At 39.0% G+C, this 18,493-nt stretch overlaps 2 protein-coding genes across 2 annotated transcripts; one reads left to right on the top strand and one right to left on the bottom strand.

Moving 5' to 3' along the window:
- The first annotated feature begins 7 nt into the window (after positions 1-7).
- LOC138025996 (damage-control phosphatase ARMT1-like) lies at positions 8-6,397 on the top strand. Its single transcript, XM_068873165.1, has 5 exons — positions 8-101; positions 1,632-1,737; positions 2,161-2,402; positions 3,055-3,220; positions 5,368-6,397. The coding sequence occupies exons 1-5, from the start codon at positions 31-33 to the stop codon at positions 6,121-6,123; spliced, it is 1,341 nt and encodes a 446-aa protein (XP_068729266.1). The 5' UTR covers positions 8-30; the 3' UTR covers positions 6,124-6,397.
- LOC138025998 (COMM domain-containing protein 1-like) lies at positions 6,200-9,452 on the bottom strand. Its single transcript, XM_068873167.1, has 2 exons — positions 8,970-9,452; positions 6,200-7,486 (listed from the first exon to the last, which is right to left on the bottom strand). Exons 1-2 carry the CDS (start codon positions 9,429-9,431, stop codon positions 7,385-7,387), a joined length of 564 nt encoding a protein of 187 aa, XP_068729268.1. The 5' UTR covers positions 9,432-9,452; the 3' UTR covers positions 6,200-7,384.
- Between the last annotated feature and the right edge of the window lie 9,041 nt (positions 9,453-18,493).

Below are 18,493 nucleotides of genomic sequence, written 5' to 3'. Positions count from 1 at the left end.
TAAGAGTACGTGAAGTGTCTCAAACTTCTGATGCAACGTTGCAAAGAGGACCGCAACATGTCCAGAAAAAGGCCAGAACCGTTATCGGCAAAAGATGAAGGGTAAAAATCGTTATCCATTGTGATTTACTTGAAATTGTTTTAACCTGGCCATCATCAAGGGTTAAGGTGACAATGATAAATTAATCAATAACTGATTAATCTTTATTGGGTGTGATCTCCCATTTTCCGCAAATGGCAAAGCTAGTCTGGGTGGGCCGTGTGGAGAAAGTTCAGTAAACACACAAGAAGTCAGAAATACACTGTTGTATTAATTGAACACACAAGATAGCGTAGGATGCAAAATGTTCTGAACACTACTCTTTAAAACCGGATGTCACTTTTGGCACTGCATTAATCTGCATTAATACCTGCTCAATCAATGAATTAGAAAATAGATCATCGCGAAGCAATCGATATAATCAATGTAATCAATAAAAATTAATCGGATATATTAACTGATTTTATTGATTAAATAGAATTAATGCTTTGTTTATATTGGAGGTGCATTTAGCCATCAAGCTAGTTCACAGGCACCCCACTTTTAATAATGTGATAGAAACATGATTAAAAGCCCAACTGGCAGGAGGCAACCAGTTGACTATTTACAAAGCGTGGTAGAGTTGAATCCAGGACAACCAGAAACAAATCCAAACCAGAGGTAAAAATGGGATTTGAACCCGGGGCAACCGCATGCAAACCCAACGCCCTAACCACCCAAGACCACGCCGTCTCCCTTGAATTGATAAAATTCAAAATGATTTTTTCTACATTCAGCGATTATCATCGTTTTTAATAAATGAGCAATTTATGGATTCTTACGACATTTTGTAAGGCGATACGTCATTTCAAAGCATCCGCTATTTGTGTGGACTAAAGTCTTGAAAAAAATTTCCTATTGACAGAGGGTGTAGTGAAAGACCCAGACTGCAAAACAGTCGTATTTTTTGCTTTTCTCGCCTCACACACCCTATGGGTATGTGAGGCTCGCACACTTCACACACAAGGATCATGCTTGCGGTGCTTCACACCTTCCGAAAATGGAAGAAAACAACTGTTTTGGAGTCTATGAAGGACCACCATGAATGCCCATTTGTAGTAAAGACAGGAGAATCTTTTATCCTTGGGGAAAAGAAATGGTGACAGAGGAGAAGCATTCAGAGTGGTGGGCTCTAAGGGACAACTGGGACACATTCTAAGAGACCTTCTCACAGTTCTATAGTCACTTTTCAAAACGACTACTGATGACAATTGATATAATCGACAACAGTTGATTGAAATCAATGAAAATCAATACTCACAACTCTTTCACCATTTGATTTTCATCAATTTTCGATATCAATATTTAGCACTACTTAGCAGGCTTATAAGTTGGCCACAAGAAATAATTAAATGAGCTATCATTTTTAAAACTGGTATGTTATCATGTACAGTTTTCTCATGAAGCAGGAACTATGATGGTATCCCAGAACATATCTGTGCAAGTGACAGTATCTTGTGCTCCCTGATTACCTAACCACTTTCATATTTTGCTTCATTACATTTCCCATAATAACCTTCCATTCAATAATATTGTTTTTTTTTCTGTTTCAGGTCCTTTGCTTATCTCACAATTCGTGATAGGCTGCCAGTAATTCTAACCAAGGTTATTGACTTGGTACACCGTCAGGCATCGGCATTTTCTGAAGAAAATCAACAGGTTGCCTTATAACCAGTGTTAAAAGGGTTATTATAATGTTCCAGGAAAGAGACAGGCTTCAGGTCAAAAAATGAACAAAGTGGGAGACCCCATTCAAATTATTTCAAGGAAGACTTTAGAAATGTATAGAGATCACCTGCTACTGACTCCAGATAAAATTTCATTGGATTCTAAGAGGTCACGCTTGGCTCTAAAACTTATCTTAGATACAATAAAAATTGTAAAAAGAAATTATCTATTGTGTGGCCACTTTGTCTCATTGAGGTGAATAAAATGTTTACGTAAACTTTTATAGGTAGTCCCATGCTTTACTTTTAAGATTATGATGATTGCTCACTAGAAATCGGTTTGTGGTCAATTGATTGTCATGTTGGGAGTGGTGTTTCTGACAGAAGACTAAACTACATTTTTTCACTTTTCAAGGAACTTATGGAGGATAGCAAGGAAGTGTTAGCTAAACTGTCTAAACTGCGTTACGAGATCAAAACTGACAAACCACTCACACTTATTGAAGATGACCAACCAGATGCGAGCATCTGGAATGACACTATCACAAAAAGCAAATCACTGCTGGATAAAGACAAGATGGCCTCCTCCTTCAGTGGGCCATGGCTTGTGGTGGAATGCTACATGTATCGCAAGATTTATGAGGCATTTATTTCCAGGTCAATAAAGCTGAATGTAAAGGGGATAATTATTTTTATGCCGCTAGTTTTTTCATTAGTGAATTTGTTATCAATGGGTTTAGCAAGTTGTCCTTTACATCCTCCATCTCTCAGGTAATTTTACATTGTGAGCTATTGCTACATTGATCAGAACAAAAGATGTGCCATTACGAAGCTACATTTACTTGCAATTTAACAAATTGATGTCAGTTTTTCATGCGTCTGTCCTGTTATTGATCATGAATTTCATTATAACACTGCCAAAGTAGCTGTGGATCCACGAGGAGATAGGCGAGTGGATCCGCAGACTACTTTGACAATGTTATGACGAAATTCATGATCAAAAACAGGACAGACGCATGAAAAACTGACATCAATTTGTTTTTTACAATAACAAAAAGGCAGAGAGGTCAAAATTAAGTCAAAACGCGAGAAGAACACGAGACAAAAATGCGAGAAACTTTAGTCTGACGCAAGCAATATCGCATCATTCTCACGTAAATTATAAATGTATGTGTCTGTCCGCTTGCTGACAATAAAAATTAGCCAATCAGCGTGCAAGAGTAAAAAAAAATTTGAATTGGTAACTTAAGTTGCTGATTTAACATTTCTATTTTCAAACCATGAAGCAACAATTGTAATTTTCTTTCAGCAAACTTCACCAGTGCTTTGATCCTTTTGAAGAGCAAAAGCAAACTTCTTTCAAAGAACTTCAAAATGCTGCCATATCCCTGGCTCAGTTCCTTTGCCATACCATAGTCACTCCTCTTGTTGATGATCGAGTAAATGTAAAAAGTGTTTTTGATATTTTCCTCCAGGTATGTAGAGCTTTTATTGCTTTTTGCCATGTCTTTTGAAGTAGGGTTATCATTAGTCCCAGGTAATGCTCATAGGGTTGAAGATATCTGGGCACAAAGGTGCATTAGAAAATTGAGTGGAACCTTATGTACATTGGATGCTTTGTCAATCAATAATGGATGCACACAGAACACTAAAAACGTCCACACATTAAAAAAAGCCCTGAGTCCATGATATTCTATGAGATGTTATTTGTCTTTCTTGTTCTTTACGCCTTGATCACTTTTTGCCATAGAAAGATCTTGAGTTCTGTCTTTATTTCTGGGCAACATCGCTCTTGGATCATCAGTTATGCTTGTAGTTGGGTGAATTTAAACAAAAGCGAGGAGTTGAAGCACAGTTTTAACTCCTTAAACTAATATGATGGTAAAGCCCTGACAGTTCTTTACATTACTTGTCATTGGCCCCGTTTGTCACAGAAACCTTTGTTCATTTGCCAAACATTCATTGTTGTTTTGAAAAACTAAATGATTATCTTTAAAATGAGAAATCATTTTTGTTATTATTTCTCAACAAATTGTCATTATTTTGCTCACTTATCAACAACTGCAAATGCACAACTCTACCCATGCATGCATCTGTAAATATAAAAATGGAGAGACACAGTATAAATAAGGAAGTTTTAAAAGGTACCAGCAAGCTAAAATGTTATCCTTTCCATTTCATGTGCAGATATCTTTCAGGTTAAATATATTGGCTCAAAAATGAGAGTCAAATTTATCCCAAAAAAATTGTTCACTTCTAAGAAAGGGTACTTCTCAAGCTCATTAATAATTTATAAGGCTATTGGCCAATGGGAGTGCCTTATTTTGCTCAGGTGCATGAATCTTGATACCCAGTGAAACTACAGATCAAGAAATGCCTGAGTTTGTTCAAAATCTGATCAAGACACTTGACTTTAAATGAACCTTTATGCTAATAAACCTTCCGAAAAAAACAAAAATGAACTACTCGCACACAAATTATGTATTTTAAATTTGCCAACTATTCGACAAAAAACTTTCACAGTACCTCTCTTATCATTAGCGTCCAGAGGATAAAAACGAATTTGGACACCCAATAGTTCAGCAAAAGAGAATCCATTTCATCAAAGTCTACACACAAGGCTTGAACCTTGTACTTGGTTGTCCTTGAAAAGTCCACCGCACTCAAGGCTTGAACCTTGTGTACTTCGGAGTCTTGAAAAGTCCACCGCAATCTTAATTCAGCATTTGTACCTTTCTTAACCTCAGCCATTCGCCGAAAATGTTCACAGTCCAAATTATTATTATTATTATTATTATTATTATTATTATACTATTTTATACTGGAATGACCTTATTGACCAAATCACTTTCCTGGCAGACAATTTTGGCAGGCAAAAACAATGTGATTCTGACTTGTTCTCCATCATGCCCTATTATGTAAACTTATTCAAAAGTTCTACCTTTTAAACTCACCCAAATATTGAATATTCATTTCTTTACAAATTACTATAACTTGTCTGATAAAACAAAAGATCATCTCATTACACTCACATTTAGTAAAAATAAGGTGAGAAGTGATGTCAAAAACTTGTGCTTCGTGTGTCATCAGGGGTTCCAAACACCTCAAAACCATAAGATTATTAAAAGCACTTCGCCTACGGCGTTGTACTGTCATGTTTCTCAGTGTTCCAAAACCCCTGATGAAACACTCGCCCTCATTTTTGACATATAACTTGAAAGTGGAGGAAGATAATACACCTAATTCTAAAATGGCCACCATTTTAGTATTCTTTTGTTTGATTGCAGATTGTCCCTTTTGGCTTTGTTCAAGGTTAAATATTCTTTAGAATTTTGCGTTTGAAAGCCAGGCCAAAAGGGCCAATTTGCAAGAAAACAAAAGAACACTAAAATGGCAGCCATTTTGGAATAAGGTTTATGTTTTCAAAAAAATGGGCTTGTGGAAGGAAAAAATGGATTTTGGTATCACTTACGCTTACAATATAGAATTATGGTACTTACAGTTTAGTTTTTAGAGTGCTCTTAGACTGCGACTTTATCAATAATACCTGCCTAAGTAACATATTGACAATGATTGATTGATTGATTAATTGACTTGAAAAGTTCTGTTCTTTTACATTTAGTTTTGTTTGTGGGGAAACCGTTGTGATCTTTCAATCTCTAGTGGAGAAATCCAGACGGTGGACGGAGCTGGCAAGACAGCTCATCTACAGCAAATGAAAGAGAAGATTATTGTTGACAACTTAGAAGATGTTTGGAATACAGTTCACAAGACTGGAAACAACAGGATTGACTTTGTTCTCGACAACTCAGGGTTTGAATTATTCACTGATTTGTGTTTTGCTGAATTCTTGTTACATGCAAAATTAGCTGAACACATTCACTTTCACACCAAACAAATCCCCTGGTTTGTTTCTGATGCCAGTAAGAAAGATCTTTTTTGGATGCTGGAAGAGATGAAATCATCTTCAAATGAATTTCTGTCAAAGCTTGGGGAATGCTGGCTTCAGCGGATACAGGAAGGATCGTTTGTCCTTCAAAGCCACAAGTTCTGGACCATGGCACAAGATTACAGTGAAATGAAAACCACTGCCCCTGAACTGTATGAAGATCTCGCTAAAGCCAAAGTGGTGTTTTTCAAAGGTGACCTGAATTATCGAAAGTTGGTTAGTGATCGTAAGTGGCCCCACACAACACCTTTTACAGAAGCTCTCTGGGGATTCTTGCCAGCACCTTTGTGTTCATTGAGAACACTCAAAGCTGATGTCCAAGTTGGTTTACATCCTGGTCAAGATAGTAAGATTGAGGCTGTAAGCAAAGACTGGATGACATCGGGCAGTTATGCAATCATTCAGTATGCTTGTCCAATTAAAGCATAATGAAAGTCCACTGAAAATCAATGCATTCAGCAGTAACTACAGACAAAACTTTGATGCAATGAGTTATATCCTGGGGTTTAGGTTGTTAATTATTGTTTCTTTATTTACTTCTTTTCCTAAAAAGGTCATAAATGGTATGAATGTAGTAGCAGTATTACATTGTTTATTTCTGAGCCTAATAATAACAATGCCATTCCAAGTTAGTTAGGGTTAGAGTCAGAATAACATTGAAAAGAGCTTTGTGTTATATCAATAAAGATAGAAACCTCTTAAATTCTTTGTCACTAGTAACTACTTGATTTGAAATGACATGTAGTCTATTTTTGTGCTAGTGTTCCAAATAGAATCAGTTCCCTTTGAAGTTATATTTATTACTATTCAGCCCAGTCACAATGTTTTTGGAACATCTACACAGCATTTAAAGTGTTGGTGTACTTCCAAGATTCCTGGAACTTTCAAACTTGAACCGTTGGGCTGTTAGATTGCTTTTTCTTCTCCTTCATCTTAGCCTTTTCTGCTGAAGGTTTTGCTTTTCTCTTTAGCTGCTTTACCGGTACACCAAAATAGCCTTTTATGCTTCGCTGATCAGCCATATCGTGCATGTGCTGACAGCAACGAAGAGGGTTTATTAATAAATGCACAAATCGATACCCCCAAACAAGTCCCAGGCCCGTTTCAGTACGCATTGAAATAAAATGACGGATAAACCGTAAGCGGTCAACTCATTTCATTTTCAACTTCTAAGTTACTTTTGCAAAAAGCGATCGTTTTTACACTTGCAAAAACTTAACTGTGTACTAATTTCTCCCCTTAAACATTTAAGCACCTTGTTTTTTAAAATTATTTTCTGAAGATCCACTTGTCCAAAGGACAAGTATAAGATTGACAACCCTCTTGTCCATTGGCTAAAATCACTTGTCTGGGGCAAGTGGACACCCTTTTTGTTGCACCCTGATTAAATAGCATTAAGATAACAGTAATGAAGTCACTGAAGACCTTCAGTTTTCAAGTTAAAGTTATATTCTGCAAGAAGCATTATTGGAAAAAAGGATAACTATAGTACAAGCAGGTACTTCTCAAGTGTGAAAGTGAGAAACTCAGTTGCTGAAAGATGCCTCATAATATATTATAGTCAGTTAAACTGAAGGCTTCAGATCTTCAAATGATTTGAGCATTTTACAGATGTATAATCTTTTTTAGGGATGAGGAGGAAGTTACCAAGAATAAAGATGTGAACATTATAACTTTGGTGTTCTGAAGGTTACTGTGCATAATTAGTGAGCTTCTTTTCTATTTCACCAATGCTTGAGAGTACATTTGACAATTGAGATTCATCCATCTCAAATTGAAAGACATCTGTTTCCTGAAAGAAAAAGAAATCACAGCCATTTACACTGCATTTAGATCAGATGCAGAGAGTACTTTTATTAAATGCATTATTTATGCATGCAGGGCTCGAAATTGCGACCGATAGTCGCATTTGCAACTGAATTTTTCCCTTTGCGAATAAGTATCTGGAGAAGCCACAAATTTGCAATTTGTTTTCACCTTTGCTCTTTCAAAACAGAAGGGTTAGCAGTTGTCACTGTGCCACTACTTTTGCTTTTGTTTCTCACCATGAATTTTCTTTTAATCTGAAAGTATGGTATGAGTTACAATCGTAATTCAGCAGCAATGTTACATGCACGACTCCGTTCCCTCAATCGTTTTATTATTATTTTTGCTAAACCGCTGACAACACAACACAATGCAGCGCAATGATTTTGCGACTGAAATTTGTGAAATTGTGACTAAATTTTCATATCTTGTCGCAAGTTGTGACTGGGTTTTTTTTGTTAATTTCGAGCCCTGTTATGCAAGCCAACTTTCAGAAACCCCTACCCCTACTGTATTTCACGCCATTTAGGGACGTTCGTGCCCAAAATGTTCCCACATATAGATTTTTTTAAAACTTGCCACGGAGATAGGTAATGATCTTTTCGAGATCATGAGGTACACTTTTAGAAGCTTGCGTTATTTTAATACGATCTTAGGTTACAACTGTCAGCAATAAAAAAGCTACTGGTATATTAGTGAAATTTAGATCAGGTAAACATACTCAATTCAACATAACTGATATATCTAAATAAACTTGCAGCTGATGTCTTTTTCTGTGATGAAATAGACCTCATAAAACGATACATATTAGTCTAAGAAAGAAACCTTCGGTCGGACGAGAGCATAAAAGGCAAAATATTTGTAACTTCTCATGTACAGATTTCTTTTTGTTTTTAGTTAAAATGGACAAATCAGGAAAGGAAGTGATCTACCGAAAGAAAAATAGGGGTCACCGAGTATTCAAGAGAGTAAAATTGCTGCGAAGTTCTCAAAGCGATTGTCTATTCGCTCTGTCATGTCATTGTTTGACATTTCTGAGAAGACCTGGGTCCACAGCTATCCCATGATGCCACATGCTTTCACGTTCCATTCTTGCGGAAAATGTTTGCGCCTTTAGCATCATGTTTACCTTCGTGGTCTGCGTGGCTCTTCCGTTGAAAATGGCGTGCACTCAAAACATCCTCTTCCGTTGAAAATGGAGCGCGGTCGAAAGTTCCCAAGTTCTTATATTTCGACCGTGCCATTTTCCACGGAAGAGCCTGCTTGCAGGTTATGGTCTGCAATGCGTGACATGCACAAAAAAATGTGCAGTAGCAATGGGCGCGAACGTCCTTAAACAATGCGCTCCAAGAAGAATGTTCATGATGGTCTACAGTTACCCTCTCCCTCCCCTCCCATACTGAAAATCGACTTAAACACCACCTTTTTGGTGTGGGTAAATTTTTTCCATCTAAATGAAAACAACTAACTTTGCTATCTGTTCCTCTTTTCTCAATCTGCATTTCCACAATTGCGACTGGAGTGTTGATCTGTTGGAGGTGCCTTGCCTGAGTTTTCAAATCAATTCTCCAGTTGATATCCTTCAGTTTATTGTTCCACGAAGACCTCTGAACCAAAATGTCGTGAATCTTTACTTTTTGCGATTTCCAGAATTTTAAAAAAGCAGCGGCTTGTTCTTGAGTGAGTGAGCCCTGTTTTCGCTTCATCTGAGAAGTTAGGAAAGCTTCAAGTTGATTGTAATCCATGTCCCCTGAAACAATGTTCCTCATTAAAGTCTCGTATCTCTTCAAAATTATATCAAATTGTTCCGCAGAGAGGTCAGAGAAAAGTTCCTGGTGAAGAAATTCGTCTGTGATTTCCGATTCTCCAAAATAATCTCTTCTTGCAATGCCATTCAGTAACCCAACGACGTTCTTGTCTGCAGCAGCCATCTTGGGTTTAATATGAACTGCGCATGTCGCGAGCGGGCCCTAGGGAAAACTGGGGACGACATAATTCCGTGTCCAAGTGACCAATTAGTTGCTTGTCCAAGTAATTCCTTGTCCAATGCATTACATTTGCAGCTAAAATACATAGGGTCGATTATTAAAACATATTTTAGACAATGTTTAACAAAACCGCGTTCTAAGCCATTTTCAATATTGCCAACAATCATATCGAAGTATTGTGTGCTGCTAATGGCAACATGAAGATTGGCATTCCCGGCTAGAGAGCAATTTATTTACTTAAAATATACCGCTCATAAACAGATTTGGAGGTCCACTGATTGTCTTAAACCTCGGCCTAAGTTAGACTTTCTTTAAATAACTGGCCCATAGCATATACAGATACACGCTAAATACACAATATTTAGAGATATATTCATTAAAAAGAAAAGCCGCTGTACAAAATGCGCTAAATACATAATATTTAGAGATATATTCATTAAAAAGAAAAGCCGCTGTACAAAATGCGGGAAGATTCTCTTTTAAAACGAGTAAACACCTAAGTGCGGATAAAATCAGGTAGCGCATTCCGCAACTTGGCTGATACGTAAAGCCCCATTTACACGAGCAATTTTTCCTTGACAAGTTTGCCTTGACAAGGAAAAATTGCTCGTGTAGATGGGGAATAGTGGACAAATTTTCCTTGTCAAAGAAAATCTGGCGTGCTAGCTTTTCCTTGACAAGGAAAAATTGTCAAGTCAGAAATTTGCTCGTGTAGACGGACAACAAGGAAAATGTGACAAGGATATTATTGATTTCTAAAACTTGTCAAGGAAAACTTGTCATATTTTTCATTTACACTACCAAGAAAAACTTGTCAAGGAAAAACTTATCAAGGAAAACTTGCTAGTGTGTACAGTCGGCAAGTTTTCCTTGACAAGTGGACTTGTCAACGAAAAATTGCTCGTGTAAATAAGGCTTAAGAAAAAACAACTAAGCCCACATAACTGGTTGTTCTAGGTTTTATTGAGGGACAAAATGTGATTTCCGTAAAGATCATGCATAAGAAGAGGACCGAAAAGAAAGCGTATCATTTCATTTCAACCAGCATGTTAAGTTTTTTTGGTAGACTACGTATCAAAGAGCCAGAACATTTGCGCATGCGCTGACGGAATGTTTGAACAAGAGAGAAAAACGCCGTACCTCCAGACACCGGCGCTGGAGCGTCGTACCAAACGAGTCATCCCGGGATTTCGGCCCGTGCGATCTCTTTTGGACGCAGTTGGCCCTTCGCTGCTTTCTGCTACCGACCTTGCCTCCCGGTACGGCATTGAGGGAGAGATATGTCGGCCCCTAAACCATATGTGACAAATCCCACGCCTACTCACAGCTCTAAACCGCCCTTGTCAATATAGCGTAAGAATTCGATGGCTTAAATATTCAAGGCAAAAGTCATTTTATCTCACATGTGGTAAGCACTGGAGTCGCAGATTACAAAGTGTGCGCACGCGCTCTGCGAAAGGTAAAATACAACATGCATAAACTTTATTACATCTCGAATTTCAGAATAAACACAGGAGCTAATGTCTTCGAGACATTATATTTGCAGCTAAAATACATTACATAGGCGAGATCATACATAAAATAGCATATACAGATACATGCTAAATACATAATATTTAAACATATATTCATTAAAAAGAAAAGGCGCTGTACAAAAATGTGGGAAGATTCTCTTTTAAAACGAGTTAACTCATAAGTACGGATAAAATCAGGTAGCGCATTCCGCAACTTAGCTGATACGTAAGAAAAAAGTACTAAGACCACATAGCTGATTGTTCTAGGTTTTATTGAGGGACAGAATGTGATTTCCGTGAAGATCCTGCATAAGAAGAGGTCGGAAGAGAAAATTTATTTTTAATATACGAAAAAAAACCCTTTTTTTTCCAATAAAAAAACAACAAAATACATACTTTTATAAGGTAATATGAGGAAATTTTGAATGCGCTTATTGCTTAGAGATGCAGAGTTTGACTTTAGTAGTCAGGGGACAGGTAATCTGCAAATATAAATCTCGTTTACATTATACCGTTTGTTTGAAAAGAGGATTACAGTGAACTGAAAGCACAACTTTGTCGCGAATTTTCTATGATAAAAACGTCTTCAGAAATCCAAAATCTACGTTAACAGCACACACCAGGCCTACGCCTGAGTATCTGGCTAGAAATCTTTTCCTCTGGCCGCGCTGAGTCAGCCATTCATTCGATGAGGGCCAAGTCTCTCGTGCTTCTTAACTTGAATCGCTCATGCCCAAAAAGAATTCTGGGTAATTCTGCCATTCCATGACAAGGGAAGACTCCCGAGTCTCATTTCATAGTTTTTTTCATAAGTGTCGGGCCACCCAGTCCTACCAGCAAAATAACGCATAGATTGAAGGTTTTAGCTTTCAAAACTTGCCCAGATTGTGTCAGTAGGTCCTGGAGTTCGTCCACAGAAAGGCTAGAGAGACATCTTCACTCGTAAACCGACATCTTTTCAACAGAGCTTTTTTGTCGTCAAAGTCTGGATTAGATCATCTCTCGCCTTTTTCTGAGACAAGACCAGACACGCAAAAATCTTACGTTACGTTTATGCCTATAACAGCAACTGAAATGTCAATTGCTGGTACAAAAAAGAAAAAAAAAAACCAGCATGTTAAGTTTTTTTGGTAGATTAGGTATCGAGGAGCCAGAACATTTGCGCATGCGCTGACGGAATGTTTGAACAAGAGAGAAAAACGCAGTACCTCCAGAAACCGGCGCTGGAGCGTCGTACCAAACGAGTCATCCCGGGATTTCGGCCCGTGCGATCGCTTTTGGACAAAGTTGGCCCTTCGCTGCTTTGTGCTACCGACCTTGCCTCCCGGAACGGCATTGAGGGAGAGATATGTCGGCCCCTAAACCATATGTGACAAATCCCACGCCTACTCACAGCTCCAAACTGCCCTTGTCAATATAGCATAAGAATTCGATGGCTTAAATATTCAAGGCAAAAGTCATTTTATCTCACATGTGGTAAGCACTGAAGTCGCAGATTACAAAGTCTGCGCACGCGCTCTGCAAAAGGTAACATACAACATGTATAAACGTTATTACATCTCGAATTTGAGAATAACAACAGGAGCTAATGTCTTCGAGACATTACATTTGCAGCTAAAATACATAGCATATACAGATACATGCTAAATACATAATATTTAAAGATATATTCATTAAAAAGAAAAGCCGCTGTACAAAATGCGGGAAGATTCTCTTTTAAAACGAGTAAACTCATAAATACGGATAAAATCAGGTAGCGCATTCCGCAACTTAGCTGATACGTAAGAAGAAAGAACTAAGTTGACATAACTGGTTGTTCTAGGTTTTATTGAGGGACAGAATGTGATTTACGTGAAGATCATGCATAAGAAGAGGTCGGAAGAGAAAACGTATTTTTCATAAAAGCAGAAAAACCCTTTTTTTTCCAATAACAAAAACAACAAAATACATACTTTTATAAGGTAATATGAGGAAATTTTGAATGCGCTTATTGCTTAGAGATGCAGAGTTTGACTTTAGTAGTCAGGGGACAGGTAATCTGCAAATATAAATCTCGTTTACATTATACCGTTTGTTTGAAAGGAGGATTACAGTGAACTGAAAGCACAACTTTGTCGCGAATTTTCTACGATAAAAACTTCTTCAGAAATCCAAAATCTACGTTAACAGCAAACACCAGGCCTACGCCTGCGTATCTGGCTAGAAATATTTTCCTCTGGCCGCGCTGAGTCAGCCATCCATTCGATGAGGGCCAAGTCTCTCGTGCTTCTTAACTTGCCTCGCTCATGCCCAAAAAGAATTCTGGGTAATTCTAACATTCCATGACAAGGGAAGACTCCCGAGTCTCATTTCATAGTTTTTTTCATAAGTGTCGGGCCACCCAGTCCTACCAGCAAAATAACGCATCGATTGAAGGTTTCAGCTTTCAAAACTTGCCCAGATTGTGTCAGTATGTCCTGGAGTTCGTCCCCAGAAAGTCCATATAGACAACTTCACTCGTGAATCGCCATCTTTACAACAGAGCTTTTTAGGCGTCCTAGTCTGGATGAGATCATATCTCGCCTTTGTCTGTGACAAGACCAGACACGCATAAATCTAACGTTACGTTTATGCCCATAAAATCAACTGAAATGTCAATTGCTAGTACAAAAAGAAAAACAAAAAAACCAGCATGTTAAGTTTTTTTGGTAGGCTAGGTATCGAAGAGCCAGAACATTTGCGCATGCGCTGACGGAATGTTTGAACAAGAGAGAAAAACGCAGTACCTCCAGACACCGGCGCTGGAGCGTCGTACCAAACGAGTCATCCCGGGATTTCGGCCCGTGCGATCGCTTTTGGACGCAGTTGGCCCTTCGCTGCTTTCTGCTACCGACCTTGCCTCCCGGTACGGCATTGAGGGAGAGATATGTCGGCCCCTAAACCATATGTGACAAATCCCACGCCTACTCACAGCTCCAAACCGCCCTTGTCAATACAGCGTAAGAATTAGATGGCTTATATATTCAAGGCAAAAGTCATTTTATCTCACATGTGGTAAGCACTGGAGTCGCAGATTACAAAGTGTGCGCACGCGCTCTGCAAAAGGTAACATACAACATGCATAAACTTTATTGCATCTCGAATTTCAGAATAACAACAGGAGCTAATGTCTTCGAGACATTACATTTGCAGCTAAAATAAAATAAAATATAAAGATATATTCATTAAAAAGAAAAGCCGCTGTACAAAATGCGGGAAGATTCTCTTTTAAAACGAGTAATCTCATAAGTACGGATAAAATCAGGTAGCGCATTCCGCAACTTAGCTGAAACGTAAGAAAAAAGAACTAAGTTGACATAACTGGTTGTTCTAGGTTTTATTGAGGGACAGAATGTGATTTCCGTGAAGATCATGCATAAGAAGAGGTCGGAAGAGAAAACGTATTTTTCATATAAGCAGAAAAACCCTTTTTTTGCCAATAAAAAAACAACAAAATACATACTTTTATAAGGTAATATGAGGAAATTTTGAATGCGCTTATTGCTTAGAGATGCAGAGTTTGACTTTAGTAGTCAGGGGACAGGTAATCTGCAAATATAAATCTCGTTTACATTATGCCGTTTGTTTGAAAGGAGGATTACAGTGAACTGAAAGCACAACTTTGTCGCAAATTTTCTACGATAAAAACTTCTTTAGAAATCCAAAATCTACGTTAACAGCACACACCAGGCCTACGCCTGAGTATCTGGCTAGAAATCTTTTCCTCTGGCCGCGCTGAGTCAGCCATTCATTCGATGAGGGCCAAGTCTCTCGTGCTTCTTAACTTGCCTCGCTCATGCCCAAAAAGAATTCTGGGTAATTCTAACATTCCATGACAAGGGAAGACTCCCGAGTCTCATTTCATAGTTTTTTTCATAAGTGTCGGGCCACCCAGTCCTACCAGCAAAATAACGGATCGATTGAAGGTTTTAGCTTTCAAAACTTGCTCAGATTGTGTCAGCAGGTCCTGGAGTTCGTCCACAGAAAGGCCAGAGAGACAACTTCACTCGTGAACCGCCATCTTTACAACACAGCAGTTTAGGCGTCCCAGTCTGGATGAGATCATCTCTCGCCTTTGTCTGAGACAAGACCAGACACGCACAAATCTTACGTTGCGTTTATGCCTATAAAAGCAACTGAAATGTCAATTGCTGGTACAAAAAAGAAAAACAAAAAAACCAGCATGTTAAGTTTTTTTGGTAGGCTAGGTATCGAAGAGCCAGAACATTTGCGCATGCGCTGACGGAATGTTTGAACAAGAGAGAAAACGCAGTACCTCCAGACACCGGCGCTGGAGCGTCGTACCAAACGAGTCATCCCGGGATTTCGGCCCGTGCGATCGCTTTTGGACGCAGTTGGCCCTTCGCTGCTTTCTGCTACCGACCTTGCCTCCCGGTACGGCATTGAGGGAGAGATATGTCGGCCCCTAAACCATATGTGACAAATCCCACGCCTACTCACAGCTCCAAACCGCCCTTGTCAATATAGCGTAAGAATTCGATGGCTTAAATATTCAAGGCAAAAGTCATTTTATCTCACATGTGGTAAGCACTGGAGTCGCAGATTACAAAGTGTGCGCACGCGCTCTGCAAAAGGTAACATACAACATGCATAAACTTTATTGCATCTCGAATTTCAGAATAACAACAGGAGCTAATGTCTTCGAGACATTACATTTGCAGCTAAAATACATAAAATATAAAGATATATTCATTAAAAAGAAAAGCCGCTGTACAAAATGCGGGAAGATTCTCTTTTAAAACGAGTAAACTCATAAGTACGGATAAAATCAGGTAGCGCATTCCGCAACTTAGCTGATAGGTAAGAAAAAAGAACTAAGTTGACATAACTGGTTGTTCTAGGTTTTATTGAGGGACAGAATGTGATTTCCGTGAAGATCATGCATAAGAAGAGGTCGGAAGAGAAAACGTATTTTTCATATAAGCAGAAAAACCCTTTTTTTTGCCAATAAAAAAAACAACAAAATACATACTTTTATAAGGTAATATGAGGAAATTTTGAATGCGCTTATTGCTTAGAGATGCAGAGTTTGACTTTAGTAGTCAGGGGACAGGTAATCTGCAAATATAAATCTCGTTTACATTATACCGTTTGTTTGAAAGGAGGATTACAGTGAACTGAAAGCACAACTTTGTCGCAAATTTTCTACGATAAAAACTTCTTCAGAAATCCAAAATCTACGTTAACAGCACACACCAGGCCTACGCCTGAGTATCTGGCTAGAAATCTTTTCCTCTGGCCGCGCTGAGTCAGCCATTCATTCGATGAGGGCCAAGTCTCTCGTGCTTCTTAACTTGCCTCGCTCATGCCCAAAAAGAATTCTGGGTAATTCTGCCATTCCATGACAAGGGAAGACTCCCGAGTCTCATTTCATAGTTTTTTTCATAAGTGTCGGGCCACCCAGTCCTACCAGCAAAATAACGCATCGATTGAAGGTTTTAGCTTTCAAAACTTGCCCAGATTGTGTCAGTAGGTCCTGGAGTTCGTCCACAGAAAGTCCAGAGAGACAACTTCACTCGTGAACCGCCATCTTTACAACAGAGCATTTTAGGCGTCCCAGTCTGGATGAGATCATCTCTCGCCTTTGTCTGAGACAAGACCAGACACGCACAAATCTTACGTTACGTTTATGCCTATAAAAGCAACTGAAATGTCAATTGCTGGTACAAAAAAGAAAAACAAAAAAACCAGCATGTTAAGTTTTTTTGGTAGGCTAGGTATCGAAGAGCCAGAACATTTGCGCATGCGCTGACGGAATGTTTGAACAAGAGAGAAAACGCAGTACCTCCAGACACCGGCGCTGGAGCGTCGTACCAAACGAGTCATCCCGGGATTTCGGCCCGTGCGATCGCTTTTGGACGCAGTTGGCCCTTCGCTGCTTTCTGCTACCGACCTTGCCTCCCGGTACGGCATTGAGGGAGAGATATGTCGGCCCCTAAACCATATGTGACAAATCCCACGCCTACTCACAGCTCCAAACCGCCCTTGTCAATATAGCGTAAGAATTCGATGGCTTAAATATTCAAGGCAAAAGTCATTTTATCTCACATGTGGTAAGCACTGGAGTCGCAGATTACAAAGTGTGCGCACGCGCTCTGCAAAAGGTAACATACAACATGCATAAACTTTATTGCATCTCGAATTTCAGAATAACAACAGGAGCTAATGTCTTCGAGACATTACATTTGCAGCTAAAATAAAATAAAATATAAAGATATATTCATTAAAAAGAAAAGCCGCTGTACAAAATGCGGGAAGATTCTCTTTTAAAACGAGTAAACTCATAAGTACGGATAAAATCAGGTAGCGCATTCCGCAACTTAGCTGATAGGTAAGAAAAAAGAACTAAGTTGACATAACTGGTTGTTCTAGGTTTTATTGAGGGACAGAATGTGATTTCCGTGAAGATCATGCATAAGAAGAGGTCGGAAGAGAAAACGTATTTTTCATATAAGCAGAAAAACCCTTTTTTTTGCCAATAAAAAAAACAACAAAATACATACTTTTATAAGGTAATATGAGGAAATTTTGAATGCGCTTATTGCTTAGAGATGCAGAGTTTGACTTTAGTAGTCAGGGGACAGGTAATCTGCAAATATAAATCTCGTTTACATTATACCGTTTGTTTGAAAGGAGGATTACAGTGAACTGAAAGCACAACTTTGTCGCAAATTTTCTACGATAAAAACTTCTTCAGAAATCCAAAATCTACGTTAACAGCACACACCAGGCCTACGCCTGAGTATCTGGCTAGAAATCTTTTCCTCTGGCCGCGCTGAGTCAGCCATTCATTCGATGAGGGCCAAGTCTCTCGTGCTTCTTAACTTGCCTCGCTCATGCCCAAAAAGAATTCTGGGTAATTCTGCCATTCCATGACAAGGGAAGACTCCCGAGTCTCATTTCATAGTTTTTTTCATAAGTGTCGGGCCACCCAGTCCTACCAGCAAAATAACGCATCGATTGAAGGTTTTAGCTTTCAAAACTTGCCCAGATTGTGTCAGTAGGTCCTGGAGTTCGTCCACAGAAAGTCCAGAGAGACAACTTCACTCGTGAACCGCCATCTTTACAACAGAGCATTTTAGGCGTCCCAGTCTGGATGAGATCATCTCTCGCCTTTGTCTGAGACAAGACCAGACACGCACAAATCTTACGTTACGTTTATGCCTATAAAAGCAACTGAAATGTCAATTGCTGGTACAAAAAAGAAAAACAAAAAAACCAGCATGTTAAGTTTTTTTGGTAGGCTAGGTATCGAAGAGCCAGAACATTTGCGCATGCGCTGACGGAATGTTTGAACAAGAGAGAAAACGCAGTACCTCCAGACACCGGCGCTGGAGCGTCGTACCAAACGAGTCATCCCGGGATTTCGGCCCGTGCGATCGCTTTTGGACGCAGTTGGCCCTTCGCTGCTTTCTGCTACCGACCTTGCCTCCCGGTACGGCATTGAGGGAG

This window comes from Montipora capricornis, chromosome 12 (genome assembly GCF_036669925.1).
Source record: "Montipora capricornis isolate CH-2021 chromosome 12, ASM3666992v2, whole genome shotgun sequence".
In the NCBI taxonomy this organism is placed as follows: Eukaryota; Metazoa; Cnidaria; class Anthozoa; order Scleractinia; family Acroporidae; genus Montipora; species Montipora capricornis.
The sequence above is the reverse complement of the archived record's forward strand: the minus strand, read 5'-3'. Positions and strand labels throughout refer to the sequence as shown.

What these genes read in the sequence shown, in the direction of transcription:
- LOC138025996 (XM_068873165.1), top strand. Translation starts at nt 31, where the DNA reads ATGCAACGTTGCAAAGAGGACCGCAACATGTCCAGAAAAAGGCCAGAA. An exon ending in TTATCGGCAAAAGATGAAGG is followed by an intron (nt 102 to 1,631) that starts GTAAAAATCGTT and finishes TTTCTGTTTCAG; the next exon opens with GTCCTTTGCTTATCTCACAA. An exon ending in TATGAGGCATTTATTTCCAG is followed by an intron (nt 2,403 to 3,054) that starts GTCAATAAAGCT and finishes ATTTTCTTTCAG; the next exon opens with CAAACTTCACCAGTGCTTTG.
- LOC138025998 (XM_068873167.1), bottom strand. Translation starts at nt 9,431, where the DNA reads ATGGCTGCTGCAGACAAGAACGTCGTTGGGTTACTGAATGGCATTGCA. An exon ending in AAAGAGGAACAGATAGCAAA is followed by an intron (nt 7,487 to 8,969) that starts GTTAGTTGTTTT and finishes TTTTTCTTTCAG; the next exon opens with GAAACAGATGTCTTTCAATT.